We start from the raw sequence: 21,557 nt of genomic DNA, 5'->3' as shown, positions 1-21,557 counted from the left end.
GTGGTTTAGCAGTCCACACTCTTGTATTGCTAATGTTTGCTGATGCATTTTCTGGACATATCAATGGTCAGACAAAAAGACAGACAGATAACCATGAAGTAAAGAGCATGAAAATAAGACGAATTTAAAACAAGCTTGTTTTCTTAATGTTTTAATCTCCATCCTTGAGCCTTTTACAACAAGCTAACATTGGGATGATAAACTGAGTTTGATTCAGAGTTTGACTTCTGCTAAGACAGTAAGATGACAAACAGCTTTCACTGATCCCCCTGCTATCAGTGAATGCAATGTTATTAAGTTGTTGAGTTTTAAGCTGCAATCCCTGAAACTATAGGAAAGAAAAATATGATCACTGTGACACCCTACTAAGACAGCCGTTGGCACTATATATTTAACTAGCATGTTATGCTAACATGCTAAAAAGTGATTAACATTTGCACATTAAAATACCAACATTAGCACAGTTTTCAACAGCCATGTTAACTTTAGTGAATGTTAACATGCAAATGTTTGCATTCAGGTCAAAAACAACCTGAGAAATGTTACAGATGATGCTGAAGGAGTAAACCTGAGGCTGACAAAGTGCATCTGAGATGAAACTTGAGCCAAGACTTTATAGCTAACAGTAGGTTACTGAGTCTGATCTTCCCTTAAAAATGTAGATTGTAGTTGATTTTTATCCAACTGGGAATAAGAATCTGAAAATAGCAGAGTTGTCTCCACTATTCATAAGTTATATTTGGTGACGTGTAAAGAGCACAACGGCCTTTTGAGGACACCTGGGTTGCACCGAGTTACACAAAGTTGAGTCAGATTACCCGACTTGAAGAAGAGTTCAGCTACACTTTAAAGTATCTTTCAAGAGGAGGTGACTGTGAATTCAACCCTTTCCCAGAAGCCTTAAATCATGCCGGCTAGCCACGGTGGCAAGAACAGACCAATTGTCCCAAGCAGGCAGACAATAATGAACATCCACAGGAAGATACGGTCAATCACCATAGCAACATACTTCCAGTCCTCTTTCACCTGTGCAGAAAGAAGTAACAGAGAAGGTGGGGAGAACAAGAACAGAAATAATATCATGAATTTAAATAATAATTCACATCATGGGTGGTATTGTTTGCTATGAAAAATATGGTTCATAAGAAAAACTACTCATCACACAAGCTATGTCATATATTCATGCACATTTCTGCACACTTTTGCTGACCTGTTCCTTCTATTTTCTTCAGTCAATGCGATTTGCTACAACCTGTCTGTAACCAATCAAACTTTTAAACAGTTCTTTCTTAGCTGCTCCCAACAGTAATTTCAGTGTGATGTTAGGCATATAATGGGATTTAGCTCCATGCATTACTGCTCCATGTATCTGCCCTTGAAGTTTAATATCTGTCTCCAGAAAAGCTCTCTTCAGTCACTCAGCTGCCAAAGCCAGTTTTTATACCTCTTCAGTAACTTCCTATATATGACAATAAAAAGAAAAGTTGTATTTTTTTTTTAATTTAAAAGTTACTTTTCTAGGGCAGAATGGTGCCTCACAGCAAGAAGATCCTGAGTTTGAAATAATAATTTCCCCTACGGATCAATAAAGTATTCTGATTCTGATTGAGGCTGAGGGCCTTCTGTGTGGAGTTTGCATGCTCTGCTGTGTTTGTGTGGGTTCTCTCCGGGTACTCCAGTTGCCTCCCACAGTCCAAAGATATGCAGTAAGTGGGATTATGTTCACTCTGTTATTCAAATTTGCCCAGAAGTGCGATCTTATCCCTGTGTCAGATGGTGACATATCCAAGGTGTGCCCCGCCTCTTGCACTATACTAGCTGGGATAGGTTTGAAGGATAAGAAAGAGTATGCTAAATTTCTTATGCTTGCTATTTTGTCCATGAATACTCTGCAGGCTTTCTGCCCTCCTGTCTGGTTTTTCAAATGCAGTAAGAGGCGCAATATTGATAAAAATCTGAATAATATTTTTTAACAACCAAAGGGAAGATGTTCAAGTTGTTTTGGCAGGACAAAGTCTTACTGAGAGACTACGGACTGAGACACTAAAAGACTGAGTTATCAAACTTCAGTATATACTGCTTATTTTGGTTCTTATTGTCAGGTGTCATGGTAAACTGAGAGCTTAAGAATTTATTTATTTTTTTACATGTTCTGGGTATCAGTATACAGTTAGGTCGGACGACACAAATGCAGCTTTGCTTTTGCAAACCATCTCAGTGGATTTTAAATCAAAGAATCAAGATGAGATCAAGGTGCACACTTTAACTTATGGGGTTTTACAAAAGTATTGCCCTAACCTTTTAGGAATTATCTACATTTTTATTCACAGTACCCCAGTTGCAGTGGCTCAAAAATAAATGGACAAACTCATAATTAAAAATATAAAGATTATTTTCATTCTTGGATGATTCTCATCTGGAGACTCTCTGTTAGGCCTCTACTGAATCTTGTGAAAAACCTGAAGTTAAAACTGAGATTTTATTTTCAAAATAAGTTGTGTTTCTCTTTTAATACAAAGAAGCGGCTTGTTGCTGCAACATTCTTGCCTGTGCTGGATTATGGTGATATTCTATATATGAATGCTTCTGCTCAATGTCTTCGAATGGTTGGTTCTGTGTATCATGCTTCTCTGAGGTTCATCACTAACCGTAAATTTCTGACTCACCACTGTGAGTTAAACTCTCAGGTAGGACGGCCTGCTTTGGTAAGTCGGAGGAACTCTCATTTATACAGTTTTATATATAAGGCGATACTTGGGTTGCTGCCTTCTTATATATGTTCCCTGCTTCTAATGAAACATGCTGGTCGGTATTCTCTTCGTCCGCATGGCTACTTGTTGCTTTCTGTTCCATTTGCCCGAACTGAACTTGGTAAAAGAGCTTTTGTCCATTTAGCACCCTCGGCTTGGAACAAACTGCAGAAGGAATGGAAAATGACTGAATTCATTTCATTAAGTGCTTTTAAATCTAAACTACGAATCCTTGAGGCCAAGTCCATAACATGCAACTGTTTCAATTAGACTGATTGTCATTTTAACTGACTTTTTTATTTTTATTTGAATTTTATTGAATTTTATTTTCTTTTATTTGTATTCTTTCACTTATTGTTGCATGTGTGTTGTTGCTGCCTGTGTTTGAGTAATTTCTGTAACTGTGAGACATCTGCTGCTGCCTATCTTGGCCAGGTCTCCCTTGAAAGAGAGGTTTTTAATCTCAATGGGATCTTCCTGGTTAAATAAAGGTTAATAAATAAAATAAATACTGCAGCCACCTTCAGTAGCTGCTTGTTTGTGAGTCATTCAGTTTTATCTTCAGCTACAGGCTCTACTGCAGTGACTCCAAAAGTGTAGGATGGGTCCCCCTGTGGGCTGTGAAGGTATTGCAGGCCTTAGTATTAAAAGAAATTGCGTTTGAAATAGAACTATGTACAGTTACGTATTTATATAAATGCATTTATTTATGTAAAAAGTGAACTTCTGTACAGAGCAAATAGAAACATCTGTATCAAACCAATTTAACAAACATGCAAAGGACTATCGCTGATATTAAGAGCTGGGTCTCCAGCTATGGCCCGGAAACTAAGCAGCATTGTTCAGTGAAAGAATCCTGAAGGATGGCCATAAAGTCCATAAGGTCACGGGTGCACTCTAAATCCTGGTTTGCCATTTTTCAACATTCACAGGATTGTGAATTGTTGCATGTACCATCGACAGGCCATGCCCTAACACTGCTCACTAACCACCCTGCTTACTAAACTCAGTTCCATGCAACTTCTTTCTCTTTCCTAAAATGAAATTCAAGATGGAGCCTATTTTTTACACACGAACAATATTCAGCACTCACTGAACAGCAGGCGGTCAGGACAAAATTTCCAGGGTGCATTTCAAACAAGTGTATGGCAGCCAAATTTAACTCACGTATGATTTTTAATTTATATAGAATAGTAGGAATTGTGATTGCGCCTTGCACAGGTATTATCTAATCAACATGCCCAGAGTATGATTTTGTATCAAAACTGAGATAAATGTAAATTGGAATACCATCAGTAATACAAATGACCAAAATGCCATTCTGCTTTTATATTAGATGCATTATTTCCTTGATACTCACACTGAAGTCAGCATCCTCAGCCCTCAGGTGGTCTGCAATGTAGTGCACCCCTTCTAATGCACGCATGACACTTGGTGAAAGCAGGAAAGCTGACTGTGACACTTTATTGTCAACTTTAGCCGGCCGAGGAGTGGAATTACCTCTGGTTCCAGTTAAGTGCCTGTTCCCCCCTGCCACCACCTCTTGTCGGCTCTGGCTGTTCTGTGGGGTTTTTTGTTGTGGTGGAGGAGTTGACCCTGGAGGTCTGGGAGAAGGAGGACGGAAGGAGAAATAGGATGTCAGTGTTCCCAGCTCCAAGTCCTCATAACAGCTTCTCTCGGGGTCTTCCAATGTGGTCCCATCTCTTAACCAGTTAGCTGAGGTGCTAATACAGTTGCCCGATTTATACCCGGCTATTCGGAGCTGGCGCCGCTCTGCCACCGCTTCCTGTTGAAGGAGCAGCAGCCTGCGACGGCGGCCATCCGGTGCGGGCCGTCTCATGAACAACCAACGTGGAATCAAGTCCAGGAACACAGAGTGAACCCAGTGGGGCATCTTGTGAGTGCTGGGAGAGCGGTGGTGGACGTTGAGGACAAAGACAGTGATAACGATGGACAGGGTGACAAAAATCATGGTGAAGAGGAGATACTCGCCGATGAGAGGGATAACGAGGGATGTGGACGGTATGATCTCTGTGATGAGTAGCAGGAAGACAGTGAGGGATAACAACACGGAGATACACAGGGTGATCTTCTCACCGCAGTCTGACGGTAGATAGAAAACCAAAACCGTGAGGCATGAGATAAGCAGACAGGGGATGATGAGGTTGATTGTGTAAAATAAGGGAAGACGTCGGATGATGAAGAAGTAGGTGATGTCTGGGTAAATCTCATGGCAGCAGTCATATTTCTTTGTATTATACGTTCCCACAGCATTGATGATGGCCCATTCGCCGCTCTCCCAGTAGTTGCTGAGATCCACAGTATTTTCAATCTGCTCCAAGTCAATTTTGGCTTTGTCGTAAGTCCAGGAGCCAAATTTCATTTTACAGTTTTGTTGATCGAAGGGGAAGAAGGTGACATCAATGCTGCAAGAGCTCTTGTAAATAGCAGGAGGCACCCAGCGAATTTTGCCCGTGTAGAATAGGTGAGCTTTTGTCATGTGGGTCACAGCAAATTCGCCATCAGCACTGCAGAAGGAGAAGTTTGTCATATAAGTCATGGAAACACACAAAAGACCTCATCTTAGAGTGAAGGCTACATCAGATAAGAAATCATAACCTTCACTGTGATCAGTTCTATTCCCCTTCTTCTTTCCTGAGATTTTATTTCCTTTTTTTTTTTTTCATTTTGGAAACTATGTAGTGAAAAACTGTCTGCAATCTCCCCTCCATTCACCACTTTAATGGCAACACTAGCTTCAGCAGAAGACGTAATCATACGTCCTTATCATTTAATCAGTCTCACCTCTTTTAATTTCACATACGGACTGTGATTACACGAGCGCGCTGGAGCAGAAACCTATCATCAGCGTGCTCGGTTTAATCTCCAGGAGGTGAATTTAGGTGACGGGAGAGGTTTCTCAAAAGTGGTTTTTGCAATCAGTTTCCCACTGGAGCGATAGACATGTAAAGGCTGCCTTCAGTTCGATGAAACGAAATGCACTCCACCAATTTTTACTAACAGACGTGCAAAATTTAAAATGGAGTATCTTTTTCATTTTGCTAAATGAAACAGATAATAAAGAGCTGTGTTTACATCAGCGTGTAAACTATACCGCACATATCTCAGAAGGTACAAATAAAACCAGCCACCCAATCAGGACTGGAAGAAACATGAGAAAGCGGAGCAAACCATTGTTTTCACAGACCACTAGATGGTGCCATCTTCTTACACATACTGTTAAGGCAACAGGCGTGAGTTTGGACTCCTTTGTCATGCTACAATAAGAGCATAGCTGTTAGACAGCCCTAAATCTGCCATTACAATCCTCTGAAGCATTTTGGCAAACCTTGAAGTGTTCAGCAGCGTCTCAGTACGGTAGAGAGAAATAACTGTGATTGGTTATGTAGTTCAGAACTGAATAGACTCAGAATCAATTGTTTGACAGTATATTAATCCGAATAAAAGATTAATGAGTTTAGTGAGTTTGCTAAAAAAAATGCAACAAATATCAGAGTAAAGCTGTTTAACTGAATGTCAGATATTCGTTTCTTGAACAATTATAGTTATTTTACTCTCATACGCTCATTTGCACAACTGAGCTTTACTGTAGGCCTGAGTGTTTAATAAAGAGTTAATTAGATAATCAAGAAAAGAAATGCAGTAACCATTACATTTTATCTCAGACTCACTTGTTATAGAGGACGATATCTGGTACCCATATGAGCTCTGACGGCACTCTTATGGATGTCACGTTGTCATAGTCAGACGGTCTCCAGCGAAGCTTGTAGTCATTCCACTCCTGCGAGACACAAACAACACGAATCAGTCTGGAGGGCCGTGGCCCCATTTGTATTCATCATATGAGTCGTTCACTTCAACAATGCAAATGCTTTTTTGCATTCCTAACATTTCATGTCAGCATATCCCCTCCTGAATATAAAAAAAATAAAATAAAATCTAAATAATAAATCAACACTGACACTAGATTTCCTAACCTGTTTAAGCCACACGTTGGTTGTCATCATTTGGTTCTTTTCATCCTGAAAGACAGACAGATAGAGAGCGAGAATGATGGAAATATTGTTAAAGTTGTCAACCGGGGGTTCAGACCAGAGAAATATGTCTGTGTTTCTTGGTGTTTTGTCAAAGGAAAACTCAAATATAACTTTCTGCTACTTTAATGACTTTATGGAAATCATATACACAGCTTCCTTCATAGCTGTGGGATGTAGTGTACCCATGAACAGGCCTATACTGACCTTGAAACCAAAGTTTGAGTATATTCTGTACAGGCATCACTGTATTTAGTCAATGCACAGAAATATCATAACCCTATCATCACCGATCATGAGGGTTTTGGTGATGAAGACATCTGAACATTGTTGTTGTTGTTCCTTGAGTATTTAAAAGTAGGATGGGAGGGAGAGCCTTCAGTTTTCAGGCCCCTCTTCTGTGGAACCAGCTTCCAGTTTGGATTTGAGAGACAGACACTATCTCTACTTTTAAGATTAGGCTTCAAACTTTCCTTTTTGCTAAAGCATATTTGGGGCTGAATCAGTTGAGCCTGAATCCTCCCTTAGTTATGCTGCAATAGGCGTAGGCTGCTGGGGGATTCCCATGATGCATTGAGTGTTACTTCTTCAGTCACCTTTCTCAATCACTGTGTTAATAGACCCCTCTGCATACTTGTTATTAATCTCTAACTCTCTCTTCCACAGCATGTCTTTGGCCGCCCCTCCCTGAGCCTGGTTCTGCTGGAGGTTTCTTCCTGTTAAAAGGGAGTTTTTCCTTCCCACTGTCGCCAAAGTGCTTGCTCATAGGGGTCACATGATTGTTGGGTTTTTCTCTGTATGTATTATTGTAGGGTCTACCTTACAATATAAAGCGCCTTGAGGCAACTGTTGTTGCGATTTGGTGCTGTATAAATCTAATTGAATGGAATGGAATCGAACAATCATTTATTTTTTCTGAATGACACTAGAGCAGGGGTAGGCAACTCCAGGCCTCGAGTGCCGGTGTCCTGCTGGTTTTAGATGTGTCCTTGATCCAACACAGCTGATTTAAAGGGCCACCTCCTCAACATGTCTTGAAGTTCTCCAGAGGCCTGGTAATGAACTAATCATTTGATTCAGATGTGTTTAATCAGGGTGAGATCCAAAACCTGCAGGACACTGGCACTTGAGCCCTGGATCATCATCATATGTCACATCACCAGCTCTTTGTGGCAAACGCAAGGCAAACACTCACCACATCAATAAGCTGGGCTATGGAGAGTCCAAACTTAACAATGACGACGTCGGAGATGTTTGGCACAGGTCTCGACCACTTGTTGTACCCAGCGAACAGGGTCTTGAAAAGGTCATCTTCAGCATGTGAGTGGGTCTTCTCGTCACAGAGGGCTGTGGATACATTACTGGTGTAGTTAGCCATTTATAGAAGACAAATGCAATAAGTGAAGTGGGTAATTTAGGAATTTGTAATATTTCTATTCTCTTGTTCGTTAATAAATTTATTCATCTCTCTTGGATCTGCATCATAGAGTTTGTTAACATTTAAATAAGCTAACATGGGGCTGTTAAAACTACAGGTGTATGTGATAAAGACCTCGCCTGTATCTTGACACTAAATGCATTTGCACTTTTTTAATGCATTAATATTATTGGTGAATATTTAATGGTATGGCATTCTAAGACTGAAACGGGATGAAAGAAGCGGAAGCTGAATGGTATATGTTGGGATCACATCCATGTTCTGTCATCTGTGTCTCTCCTAATCTTCACTTAACAAATACTAGTAAATCTGGCTGGCATCTGGGTTGCTTTTGGGAGCAAGAGAGAACTGCGAACATGTCGTGCTTCATCACAGAAGCCTACTCTAAACATCTAAGACTTTTCTTTGTAAAGTCTTATCGACTTTTCACATCTTAGCAAATCTTTTGATCTCTTGATCTCGGCTCCCCTTGAGGGCTGCCTGCTAGAATCTCTCAAGCTGAGAAGGTGGAGACAAAGGAAGCGTCTCTCCTCCCCTCGACAGTAATACCATTTCAGCTATACAATCTCTAAAGTCTTATTATTATGTATGTAAGGCCTCGCAGTGAGAGGCGGCTTGATTAAATTGATTCTGAATATGCACTCTAGTCAGATTTGTGTACAAGCTGGGACTGAGTCACCGTATTGTTTCTGCAGAATGAAAAGCATGGAAATAGACAGGAATCCCGTCCCTTGGGGATTACTGCTTCCACCTTCATCAGTGTAGTCAGAGTCAATTACACACATCATTACTCGCTACTGTTAAGTGGAGGTGAGCTAATTTCTCACCAGTGAAGGGTGTTTATTGTTGAGCTGTCTGTCACTCTGTGTTACGTCTGATGCATGAAACAATTAACTGATGCTTCTGATTTGGAGTGGAGGCTAACGGTTGGGTATATTTGTCTAATTTTTTTTTCACATACTGATGCTGGGAGATTAGGCATATATATAGATTAGGCATCAAATCCGATTTTTTTTTGTCTGGTTGTTCACTCTACAAATAACATGTGACAGCAAACGCGTTAGTGTGAACAGTTCACGGCCCTCAAAGCGGCCCGCATGCGCAAAAGAAGACATCACACACAACGTGCTCTGTTTACGGAAGTAAAAACAGCAGCTACAGAGCTAGTAGGTGTTGTTGCAGCAGTCTATCAATTTCTGCACAGTCGTAACCAACAGAATTTTGATAAATTAATTAGAGAAAAAATGACACTGAGAAAAAAGAGAGCCCGTGCTTTAACGATGGCCGCCATGCTTTCTCGTTTGTCTTCTCCGGCGCTGATAATTGGCGTCTGTCTTGTGTCAGTGACGTAAAAGGCGGATTTAATGCGACATGACCATTCAAACAGCAGTCGCTTTCTAAAACATCAGATATGTATCGGATTCAGTACCACATGCGAAAGTGACCCAGGTCGGATTTGAAAATATCGGATTTGTGCTGTTCACACTGTCATACCATGATCGGATATGGGTCGCATAGGGTCAAAAAAGTCGGATTTTATGCGCTTTTGCCTGCAGTGTGAACGTAGCCTAAGACTCATATCGACACCAATATTTGGTTATTTTTGAAAAACACAAATTTCTTTATTTTAAAAAGGTAGCAGTGGCTGGAGCCCATCCCAGCTGTCATAGTGCGAGAGGCACGGTACATCCTGGACAGGTCACCAGTCTAATGCAGGGCTAATACAGAGAGACAGACAGACAACCAGTCTCACTTACATTCACACCTATGGGTAATTTAGAATCATCAATCTACACTAATTGCATGTCTTTGGACTGTGCGACAAAACTGGAGAGAACCCACACAGACACAACCCCTTTAATCAGGGCCAGTTGGTTGATTTGAACTCAGACCCTTTCTGCTTTGAGGCAACCTTGCTAACCACCGCACCACCGTGCAGTTAAAGTTCCCTTATATTTATTATGTGTGGTTGTTTATTTAGTCATTTACGATTCGTGTGACTGCGCTCGGATCAGCTGGTTGTTGTGTTTATGGCATGCCAAACGTGTTGCTAACAGGGAAGTTGTAGAGCGCCCTCTGGTGGACAAAGTATTCAACATCAACACTCACAATATAGTTCGAAGTTGCTTCTCTCACCTCTACTTATTAAAATTAAACTTATCAGCCTGTGTAAATGTCAATACTAATAAATCTGCAAAATCTGCAAATAGCTAATATTTGTCAATAATACTGGCTTTCTGATGCATCTTGCATCTAACTTGTATTGAGTGTGTTTTATATTTGCTATTACTGTACATCTACCTGCCTAGGTACTGGCACAATGCACCTCTTAAACTGTCACTTTAATGTTTGCGATGTAGCTGCACTCATTCGGTCCAAAAATGCCAACTAACGGCTTAAAAATATATTGTTTTGTTCATGCTAAACTACCCACTATAAAGTCTTTACAGAATGGCAGATTATAACTTTTAGATGGTTTTTGTATGGTTCTCATTTAGAATTCAGTAACAAAGAAAATGCGTGTGTGTTCAATAATGTCAAAATATTTAATGATGTGGCATTTTTGTTTACTGATATATTGCCTTATTGATCAATTAATCAAAGCAGAAAAAAATTAATTGTATCAAAATAAAATAAAATAAAAAACTCAATTAAGATGTGATTACATCTACATGTCACTAATACACCAATGTTTCTGGAGCTCTGTTTGTTAGCATAGGTTATAATAGGGTGCACTCAAGTGTGCTACCATCAAGGGACCTTCAAATGAAACCTTGGACCACCTTCATCTGGCAGCAGTCATGATTGCTTAGCCAAGGACACATCACTATCTGTCTATGGGTGAGTTGTGGCTCTGTTGACAGAATTACCATGTATTTACAACCTGTAACTGTAGGACAGGCCACTAGACGATGACCACTTGATGGACTTACATGTTGCACAGAGCTAATCCAAGCAAAGCATGCAAAACTGCTTCAGTGAGATTTATTGCCTGTGCTAACTGAATGGCTTGGTTTGGTTTGGCTTTACCAACAAAAGGCTGCAAAGGATGCAAAATTTGGCAAGGTCCTTCTTCTCGTTGATGCAGTAGTTTGTAGAAAATATACATTAGAGGTGGTAATCAATATGTGAATTCACTTTCAATTTGCCTAAGGTACACCTGGGCTCATGTCTTGTTATCATGAACTAATTTCAATCTGGCAAACAAGCAGGCACTAGAGAATTCCTATCTGCTATCTTGACAGTCGGGGCAGTGCGTATTCATCTGTCCGTGCATCTGGGAAAGACCAGATGTGGCGCTTGAAAAAAGCCTCTTGGGTACCACATATCAAACCTCGTGCCAGGGGAGAGTTGAAATGAGGCGACACCTTCAACATCCGGCACACTGGGCCCAGTATATTTGGACCTTAGCCAAGTCACTTGGCAAGGTGTTTAAAACACTGACCAGTTTGGATCATCGAGTCAGCAGCTTCTCTGGCCAGAGGTGCTTTTCATGAAATTGGGCTGTCAAATAATTACAGTAAAAATTTTACTAAAAGAATGCTGCAGATCTTTTCTTTGTGTGTGTATGAAAAACTGCAGGGTTTAAGTCAGAAAGCTGAAATCTATCTATGTCATACCAATAAGCATATGATTATGTAGTCTACCTACACATTTGATAACTGAAGCATACAGAGACAGAGTATATTTGGTGCTTTGAAACCCTTTTCAACAAGAACTCATTTTATCCTCGATCTCTGTATGGGAATGCTTTTTGTCTGCACATAAGTTGTGACTGCAACTGATAATTTGTGATTGCAAATTCTGACATCCATGTCAAAACTGGACTTCCAGAGTAGCTAACTGGGCTTCAGTGTCAATCTTGAATGAATCAAACCCTGTTTCCACAGAAGTATGCACTAGACCGTAAGAAATTGTAGCTTAAATCATTTCACAACAAAAGCAACAAATTGAGGCACGATCTGGCATCGACTGCTCCAGTCGTCTCTCAGTTTCTTCCTTTAAAGATGTTTCCTTCTCTGGTCCCTTTGTAGCTTTTTTGAAACAAGATTAACTTCCTCTGAAAATGTAGCAGCATGACTATCAGTTGTTGCACCAATTTGTGTGGCTCATTTTTCACACTGTTATGTTGTCCGCTGTACTGCTTTTGTACAGAAAGAAGCAAATGCCTTCATTCATCTCTTACATTTCTTCTATTTATCTTTCTAACAACAACTTATTTTCTCATAAGCTAAATAGCTGCTTCTCTGGAGGTGAATGTGTTAAATGAAGAGGTAGTTCCCAATGCATGAAACAGACATCCAGCTAAATGTGAAAATAGGACCGTGAGCCTTTTAAGTAGTCATGTGTGAGACTGCAAATTTCTGATACCAAGCAAATACTGGGTTAATATTGCAGATACTGAAACAAATACTTTTAACATAGAAAGGTATTTATTTATAAACTGCCTTTTTCTCCTTTTTTATAATGCATGTTTGAGGTATATTTTTCCATAAAAAACAGATAAATAATTTATTTAACACAATTCAGTGGGCTACACACTAAACTTAAAGGAAGGAAACAAACTATCGAACGTATCGCGCTAGTATCGATCCAATACCGATACTAGCAATGACATCAATACTATCCCTGTTTGGATCCATCGATCACCTTTAATTTTGAAAAGTGCCGAGCATAACTGAACAGTAAGGTTAGAATATATTTTTCCAGTCTGTGACTTACTTCTTTGCACTTGCTCAGTTGCTCATCTCTCAGAACCTCCATGGTTCAAACACACCTGCTATTATTGCTGTCATTAACATTAGCCCACTAGAAAACATAGTTGTAAAAGTACTTACCGGCCGGACTCAAGAGTAGCGCCCAAATAAAAGCCGTCCCGGCGGAGAACAGGTGGTTGGATCCCATTTCGTCCTCTTGACAGCAAAGAAAACTTCACAAGAAAGCACGGAGCAGCTTCCGTCCACTGTCGAAACGCTATTTGGAAAAGTGTGAGCAACATCTGTCATCTTCGCAGCTGAGAAGCACGTCAGGACCACATCACAGCTACTGTCACGATAACCGCTTTCAAGTCTGTAGGCGGGGAATGACAGTGACAGCGCTCTGACTGACTTACTTTAGATCTCAGCATAGATAAGTCTCCGTCTCTGCTCACTGTCAGCGCTGTTTGGACCGGAGGAGAGCGAGTACCGTGCCATCAGTTTCCGCGCAATGAGCGCTATCCATCACTGGGTGCTGAATCAGGGAGCGGCACTATAACACTGTGTGTCCCAGCTTTGCTGTAATTGCTCATACCAGCTCATAAAAGTAGCTCTATAAATCTGTTTTCAGGAAATCAATTCACGGAAAGTAGTCGGATTTTCTTCTGCGTAGAGAGAATCCAAACAAATGCGCCTGTTACGCAGGGTGCCAAGAATTTGGCGTCCAATGCGTCCAATCCTGTGAGTGTGTTCTGTTTTAAAATTCAAAGTAGTAGTTTTCCATGACTGGCAGCTGGACAGTGTAATAAGTGTAATATGTAAGGTTGCCGAAATAACAGGAGGAGATGCAGGGCACGTCTGAGCATTTGCCTCTTTATTTGGCACCTAAAGCGACTCGCTCTCTCTCCCTCTCTCCGTGTGTGTGTGTGTGTGTGTTTAAGAGACACACATACACAGAACCCGTGTGTTTAAATGCTGACCAGCTATTCAAGAAACCAAGTTAAAAATGCATTTAAAAAAGTTATGAGCCTCGACTTTAATACAGTAATTATTCTTTGAAAGATCCAAAGAATGAGTGACGAGTGACGTGAAGCTGAACACGGCACAACAATATATTTGGAAAACAGCTAGAGGGCAGACCGGGTGAGTGAAGTTTGTACCCCAAACTAACTAGGAGCTGTGAAAACACCATAATGAATATTTTTGTTAAAAAAAAATGTAAGTGTAAAAAACATCAAACAACAAGGTGCTTTATTTATGTAAAATTTTGCCGTTTATAGGATTGAACATAAATCTATTTTCTAAACTCGTAATAATATAATGCTACATATTTTATTTTAAAAAATGAAAAGGCATCCCCCTCCAGGAAGTCCTACCGGGATTAAAGAGAAACCTTGTTTAAATAAGTTGCTTAAGCCAGGAAACTGTGCAAACATATCATGCATAGACAGTTTATCCCCCCCCCCCCCTCTAATCATAGGATCTGTCTTAATATTTATATAGAAACTTATCCCCCTGGATATTTCTCTTAAGAGAACAAACCCTTTATTAGTTGTTCCAGTCCCCTCCCTCACTTATTGTTGCAGAAACAAAATCTCTGTTACCACATAGTCATTATAAGTATATCCCAGACTCCACCCTTACCCTGGAACCAGATGGCCAACCCATAGCTTCCCCTGGAGAAGAGTAACAGAGTCATTATGTTTTGTTCTCTGAAGGCCCATCTATTTTGATCCATAAACACGGAGCTTAGCTCAAAGCTGCACTGCATGCTGTTCCCATATTTGACCTCACAAAAATTCCACGAATAATGCGTGGATGGAAAATCGTATGTCATCCGTCGTGGAGATATTCAGTGAAAGGGAGGTGTCAACAATCCATCTTCGTTGACTGCTTCAGTTGATGTGAAGTTTAACCTTAACACACTGTTGCATCCCAGAACTGCTCAGCACATGTACATAAAAATACAATTATAAAATGGCGAGAGGGTATATTTCTTGAATTGGGGACCTCACGGAATGCCAAACATCATTCACAAGTTCAAGGATGATGCGCAAACACTTTTCAAAACACTTTTCAATGCTTTCTCAGCGATGGATTTTCACAATGTCTTTCATTTGCTTGGTGAATGAAGCGTGCAGGGCCTGTGCTGAGCTCTCCAGCCTGCTGGCGATGTCCGCTGCAGCACGAAGCATGTCTTCAAAGGCCAAGGACTCCTCTCTGATTCTGCTCCGAAGGACCAACAGTCCAGGTGGCCGGCCGAGTGAGTGATGACAAGGAGAAAGCACCGGACACAAGAAGAAACAACAGCAGAGGGTAAGAAAAAGAAAATGCGAGGGCATGAAAATATAACGGGGGGTCACATGTGCTCAAGAAACTATCACTTATATGCCATCGGGTCTCTATGTGATACTTTTTGTTCTTTGTTCTTCTCCTGCCCTTGTTATTGTCTGATTGAGTTCATCTTCGCCTTGTTACCATAGTTCCCTTGTGTGTATTTAGTCCTCAATCTTTTTCATTTCAGTGCATTTTTCCCTGTGTCACCTGCTGATTATCCAGAGATGTATTTCTTCTAATTGCGGGGTGTTTAAGTACTTCCAAAAAAACCCACCTGTTACTCTGTTTCTCTTTTATATTAGAAATAGTTTTTTTACACAGTGCGTCAGCTTCAGATACCTAAAATGAGTCTCAGTTTGGTAAACAATTACTATTTTATTATTAATGATTAATGTAGTTTAATCTAGTTTTGCTTTTTGTTTACATGGGTAGTGTTTTAATTTATGATTGATGGAAATGATGAAAAATGGTTATCAAATTTTTCCAACGCTTGTATTTATCAATTAAAAATTCCAAACCTCAAACAAAGCCCATTTAACATAAATCATAAATCTAAGAGAGGAAAAATATTCAGAATTTCACATTTCAATAACCAGCAACTGCCTGGTGATAGACTTAAGTCAACCTACATCTTTTCTTTTTTACATCGTCTTTCCCCACAATATCTTCAGTATATGTGCTACCACAGTTAATTAATCTTAACAACAGAAACAAACAGCAGGTTCTTTTTCTTTTTCTTTTTAACTGTCGTCTTTACATTTCAGCTGTTAACTTTATGACATTTGGCACAAACACATTTGATTTACTGCACTCACTTGTGGATCCCAGAGAAGGAGTCCGGTACATCTCCCTCCAGCTGCTTTTTTAGATCCTCTTCTGCTTTTTCTACCACCTCGTGCCAGCTCTTTTGGTCCTCTTGAATGCCAATGACATTTTCCTTGATCACATCTTCATAGCGCTGATCTCCCAGCTCATTCCCTACAAATTGCACCAAGTTTTCCATCACTGCCTTGTTCCCATGCTGTATGGCCTGCAGGTAGGCCAGCTCCTCTCTCTGGGCCTTCAGCCTTCGAGCTGAAGCAGTGTTGGTGCTGAAGTGGACCGAGCACCTGTCCGGCTGGGGCTCGTGGTGGAGCACAGGTGTAGGTGACGGTGAGGATGCTGCCGATGTGGTCCAGTCGTGGCTGTTTTTGACCTTCGCAGGCTCATCACCAACAGCCTGCAATGTGTTATTGGTGGCCATTATCACAGAGTAGATGTCAAAGCCTGAACCCCAGTCCCCATCTCCACTTTGGCACAGTGCTAGGGTTGCCATGGATACCAAAGCCAAGATGACGTTTGTCCAACAATATCGCATGGTAACCTGAAAAGAGGTAGAAGTGTGTGACTGTGAACTTGGCCAGCTGGTGAAGATAATAAAACTGAGTGAGATAAATATGCAAGTGGGCTGGTTTACTTCACTTACATACTTAATTAATAAAAAAGCTGGGGTACTCTTCATGTTGTAAATTAGAATTCATAACATACAATGCATGCATGTAATTTGTATAAATGGCACAAATACCATGTATTCAGTGCTGAAGTTGAGCTTATTTACATCCTATTTACATTTAAGATATTTTTATGGTCTCACGTTTGGCGGAAACATTTCTAAATATGCAGCTGCGATAAGCAAAAATGAGTTTAAAGCAACACTCTGCAGGAATCTGGAAACTGAAGACTTCATTTTAAACGTGCTGCGCCTGCTCTGTTGAATTTTTAATTTCACAGTGTGCCAGATGTTTTCATTGTGTGAAAGACTGCACTAATTTGGTCAATCAACCGTTGTGAACAGGCAGACACGCCACATACGTGGACTAGTATAACTGGAGGCTGTTTTTTTGTTTTTTTGAAATAAATAAATCAGCACTTCTAAGTATTTTTTATAAATGTAAATTTGGTCTCATTTGTTGTTGCTGTTGAACTTAACGTGCCTGGGCGGTCTCAGATGCAACGCCTCTGCCCCACAATGTTTTACACTTGACGTGTTAACAGCTAACTCAGTTAAGCTACAGGTCAACAGCTCAGGTTCGCTGCGTTCTCACCCTCGTCTGAAGTGAGAATGTTTTCTTTCATTTTGTTCTAGTCGATAAAAAATGATGTCTCCCTTTGCGAGAAGGCCAAACAAGGACATCCAGGTGATGCTGAAAAATTATCTCCAGCAGATAACGAGTTTAACAAGTTGGAACTGTTTTTCTAACTAAGAGTTAACAGCAAGAAAAGCCAGGTGGTTATTCAAAATGTTATTCAAAATGTTCAAAATGTTCGAAATGTTTGCTGCGTCATGCCATGTGCACTCATGTCCCCCGATTACTGATGCTGATCAAACTGGATAATCCCTTTTATCTGTAGCCCAGAGGATGATTTCCAAACAGAATTGAAAATTTTTCTTTCAGACCCCAAAAACAGTTTGAACAGTTTTTCATGTTACCTCAGTCCTTAAACAAGCAGAGAGTTTGTGGATCTTGGCCATGTATGAGTGTGCTTTGCATGGCATAGTTTTGACTTGTGGATGCAGTGATGACGATGGTTTGGGGAAGTGTTCCCGAGCTCATGCAGTGATTCTACTCCAGCAGTGTCTCCAGCTATTGGCTTACAGCCTCGTCTCTTACATACAGAGATTAGCTGTAGATGATCCCACCATTTCTGATACTGATCATCTATTTGCCCACACGATTTTTCACAGAATGGGAAAGCCGTCCTCATCATTCCATCTGGAAGACTCTGCTTCTTTGGATGCTCCTTTAACTGTACGTCCATTTTTTTTGAGCAAAGGCGTGTGTGCCCTCATTCATCGTGTTGTTATGTGCGGCCGACATTTGTTGTGATTCCTTCTGTCACGCTCAGTCTGACAAAGTCTGTCAAATTCAGTGGTGGAAACTAGATGCATCCTCTCAGATGTTCAAGTTTTTAATTTTAATGCTCAGATTGCACAACATTTTTTTGTTGTTTGTGTACTTTTTTGTAATGAATAAATAAATAATAAATACTTTTAGTCCCTCAAATGTTTTTTGATTATTTCAGCTTTGCCTGTGCCTTTAAAGGGAAAATGTTCAATTCAAATGTGATGGGTTAAACCAAACAAACCCTTTCCATGCTCTGTAAATGCTGTAAAAAAGTATAAATAGGGGAACATTTTATGTGGCTTGGGTTGTGGTTATTTACTAGAGCGTGCTTTACATTCTGTGGTTGAGCCACGGCATGGAGTTTTGTCACGCTAGGGTTGTAAGAGCTGACAATAGTACCCTTGCAGCAGGGTGTGTGTGGTTTCTGGTAACCAGCGGTTGTCTTGGGATCTTTCATGACATCTATTCACCTTGTAAACACAAGAGTAAAGGCTTGTTATCCCAAGCTCAACACATGAGAAGCTCTTCCTTCCCATGTGTTGCAGTTTTCAGTGAAACAGCTGCATTGTCACTTTATCATGTCCCATTTAAGGTTCTGTCTTCTCCATCTGGAAATATATATATATGGTTGTTGTTTTTTTCAAACCGAGTCTGGTCTGAGGTTGAGGCATTGCAGACCTTTTTCTGCTGTCAGAGCACATTTGGTTTACTTTCACAGCAGCCTTGAAAGTATTTTAGCTCCCAACAGCTAAACTAGAAATCAGAGTTGCTTGACTTCCACCTATTACTCTGTTACAAATGTCCACTCCTGCCAGCTGCACACTGTAAACACTGTCTCCTTTTTTTTCTCTCTCTTTTTTTAAAAGATGAGCTGTTGCAGGGCAAAAGCCCATCAAACGACCAACTGTTGTCTCCTTCTGTTTGTGATTAGTTTAAATGGTGACCTCACACACTGCTTGCTGTGGCTGCTGTAAGACAAGTAGCCACCAGAAACCTTGAGGCACAGACACAGAGCCTGACGTCATTATGTTAGAGTAAGGAGAAAGCTTTCTTTTGACTGACAAGCGCATTGTAACAGAATTTTGATCAGGAAAAATCTCATGCTGTACAAATGGGGTTTATTATTTTGACTATTTTAGTCCTTGCAAACAGCTGTGCGATAATGTAGATATCCTCCAATGTTGTCCTCAAACTAATTGGTTGTATATTAGAAAAAGCCCTGCATAAGTCTACACTTTGTGTTTAACTTCTGTGTAAGCTGACTCACTCCAGCAGATTAGATTAACAAGCCAGAGAAACTAGTGGGTGAATTCAATGTGAAACCTGTGATAAGCGGAGAGCACTCGTTCAAAGACATTTAATGCCCTGCAAGTGTGGAGATGCAGCATATCCAAAACTTTTTATCACCGTGAACTTCCACTGCACTCGTTTGGATGTTAATAAATCCAAACCTTATGGCCAAGAGTGACAACTTTCAGCCTAATGACATAATACAGCCAAATGGAAATGCAATTAATCTTGAAAAATGTTATTGTCTCTGCGTTCAGTTCCCGCCGCAGCAGTCACGGACGTGCTGAAATGACGTTTAGAGGCATTATTTCATTCTATTAAAAACCCCGCTGACCAGAGGCACATGTGCTCCCGTCTACATCACAGAGTGGCGGCAGCAGTTACCTTTGTCTTTGGAAAATGTCTGAACAGTTTCCACGCTGGCGTCTTACGGTTTTGAAACAGGGTTTGTGTTCGACTCTCTGTGGCCCATAGTGACCTTTTTTTGGCTTCAGTGGAAGGCTCTGTTTTTATAGGCTGACTTTTCTTTTGGCTTAAAATAGAAGAAGCTTGTCTGCAGAGGGAAAGCAGCCATAAGCTCAAACACCAGCATTAGGACACTTTAGCTGTTTGTTCTATGCATTAAGCAGAGTTTTTGTTATGCTGTTCTGCTGATTTAAAAACTGATTTTAATTCAGTAAACCCTTTCAGTTACCCTCATAATCAACTGGTCATCACTCTTTTCTGAAGTGCATGTCGGCATCTTTAAATTGTCTTTTTATAGAATAAAATGTAGCAAATCTACATGAAATAGCAGGGAAAAAAGGACAAACAGATTATTGAAATTTGAATTGCTGGAATCAAAGTGAAAATGATGTAACTTACAGAAATGCATTTCCAATCAAATCTCTAAATGTGGCCGTGCTCTCTTCCATGTCTGTGGGTTAAAGCAAACCTGTGTTTTTGGTGTCCCTATAATTCAGTCTTGTTGCCCCCCCGCCCCTCTTCTTAAAGCCTGAACAGGTGGGCTTCACAAATGTCACAACACACAGACTTGCTACAGTGTTAGTGGGACAAGGAGTCGTAACAGTGAGGTAGCAGAGCAGAGACTGTAGTGTTAAAGCCTGGAAGTTAGAGATGTTTTTGTTAGTATAGTCATAAAAAGTGGAGACATTTTTGCATGCACACAACTACGCAATATATGAATACTATGATGTGACCTTTTTATATGCATATGCTTTTTTTCCTGACAGTGAAAAAAACAAACAAAAAACATCTCTTTAAATTTCCGTTCAACTCAAAAGCAGCCGTCCACACCAACAGCAGCTCTTTCACACAAAACTTTATACAAGTGCCATGAATTCAAATTTATCTACTTCTGCCAGGGGGAGTACACAGTGAGAAAGCAGCGCTTTCCCATTAATACTGTACACTAAACTCAGATTTTCATAAATCCAATCACCAAACTTACCTGCGTCCGGGAATTTATTCGGATAGAAAAATGCTAGATTCTGCCACTTCCACTCTTTCAGTTACGCAAATCAACTCAAAAGCTCCAGGACTACGATTTCCAAGTGGAGCGCATAAATACTTGCTCTGCTCCCCTTCTTCATGTCAAGGGGAAAAAATGCAGACACACGCACACACAATTAGGGTTTGGCTAGAGAGTGTGGTCGTCTGTGTGCCCCTGCCTGCTGTTGGGAGGGGTTGGTAGGGGAAGGGAAGAGGGGTAGGGGGGCTGGGGGGGGTATGTTTTCAAAAAAGGCCAAAACTGAATGATTTCTTTCTTTGCAGTGGAAAGAGGAGCTGCAGAAGGAGAGGAAGTGAAGGGAGTGTGATCTATTTCACATCTGGGGGCTCTGCATAGGGGTTCCTCAGTGTGGGGGGAATGTCTTTTACGACCATGCAAGATGCACATTTCTTATTTATTAAAGTACGGACTATACTTTTAATATGTAATAAAGTCAGGTCTTGCACTGCTGTGACGTTATTGTAGCTTACAATGCCAAAGAAGCAGCAGCGAAAGATGGAGGGTTGAAAACATGGAGACAAGTTTGTTGTATTTTTAGGGGAAAACAATTAAAATCAGAATATGATAAATAGCATTTACTTTAAAATGATATCTT

The 21,557-nt window shown here is 40.5% G+C and overlaps 2 protein-coding genes across 2 annotated transcripts; both read right to left on the bottom strand.

The window, feature by feature from the left end:
* Positions 1-135: 135 nt before the first annotated feature.
* On the bottom strand, positions 136-13,791 carry chrna2b (cholinergic receptor, nicotinic, alpha 2b (neuronal)). The gene is made up of 6 exons (XM_086263914.1): positions 13,082-13,791; positions 8,001-8,152; positions 6,749-6,793; positions 6,443-6,552; positions 4,111-5,278; positions 136-1,026 (listed from the first exon to the last, which is right to left on the bottom strand). The coding sequence occupies exons 1-6, from the start codon at positions 13,146-13,148 to the stop codon at positions 901-903; spliced, it is 1,668 nt and encodes a 555-aa protein (XP_086120040.1). The 5' UTR covers positions 13,149-13,791; the 3' UTR covers positions 136-900.
* Positions 13,792-14,407: 616 nt separating this feature from the next.
* LOC147312497 (uncharacterized) lies at positions 14,408-21,036 on the bottom strand. The gene is made up of 3 exons (XM_086263915.1): positions 20,903-21,036; positions 16,093-16,640; positions 14,408-15,166 (listed from the first exon to the last, which is right to left on the bottom strand). Exons 2-3 carry the CDS (start codon positions 16,632-16,634, stop codon positions 15,028-15,030), a joined length of 681 nt encoding a protein of 226 aa, XP_086120041.1. The 5' UTR covers positions 16,635-16,640; positions 20,903-21,036; the 3' UTR covers positions 14,408-15,027.
* Between the last annotated feature and the right edge of the window lie 521 nt (positions 21,037-21,557).

Source organism: Aulonocara sp. 'chitande type north' Nkhata Bay, linkage group LG15, assembly GCF_057382095.1.
Source record: "Aulonocara sp. 'chitande type north' Nkhata Bay isolate Kocher_YH1m ecotype deep benthic linkage group LG15, A_spYH_male_GT1.1, whole genome shotgun sequence".
In the NCBI taxonomy this organism is placed as follows: domain Eukaryota; kingdom Metazoa; phylum Chordata; class Actinopteri; order Cichliformes; family Cichlidae; genus Aulonocara; species Aulonocara sp. 'chitande type north' Nkhata Bay.
The sequence above is the reverse complement of the archived record's forward strand: the minus strand, read 5'-3'. Positions and strand labels throughout refer to the sequence as shown.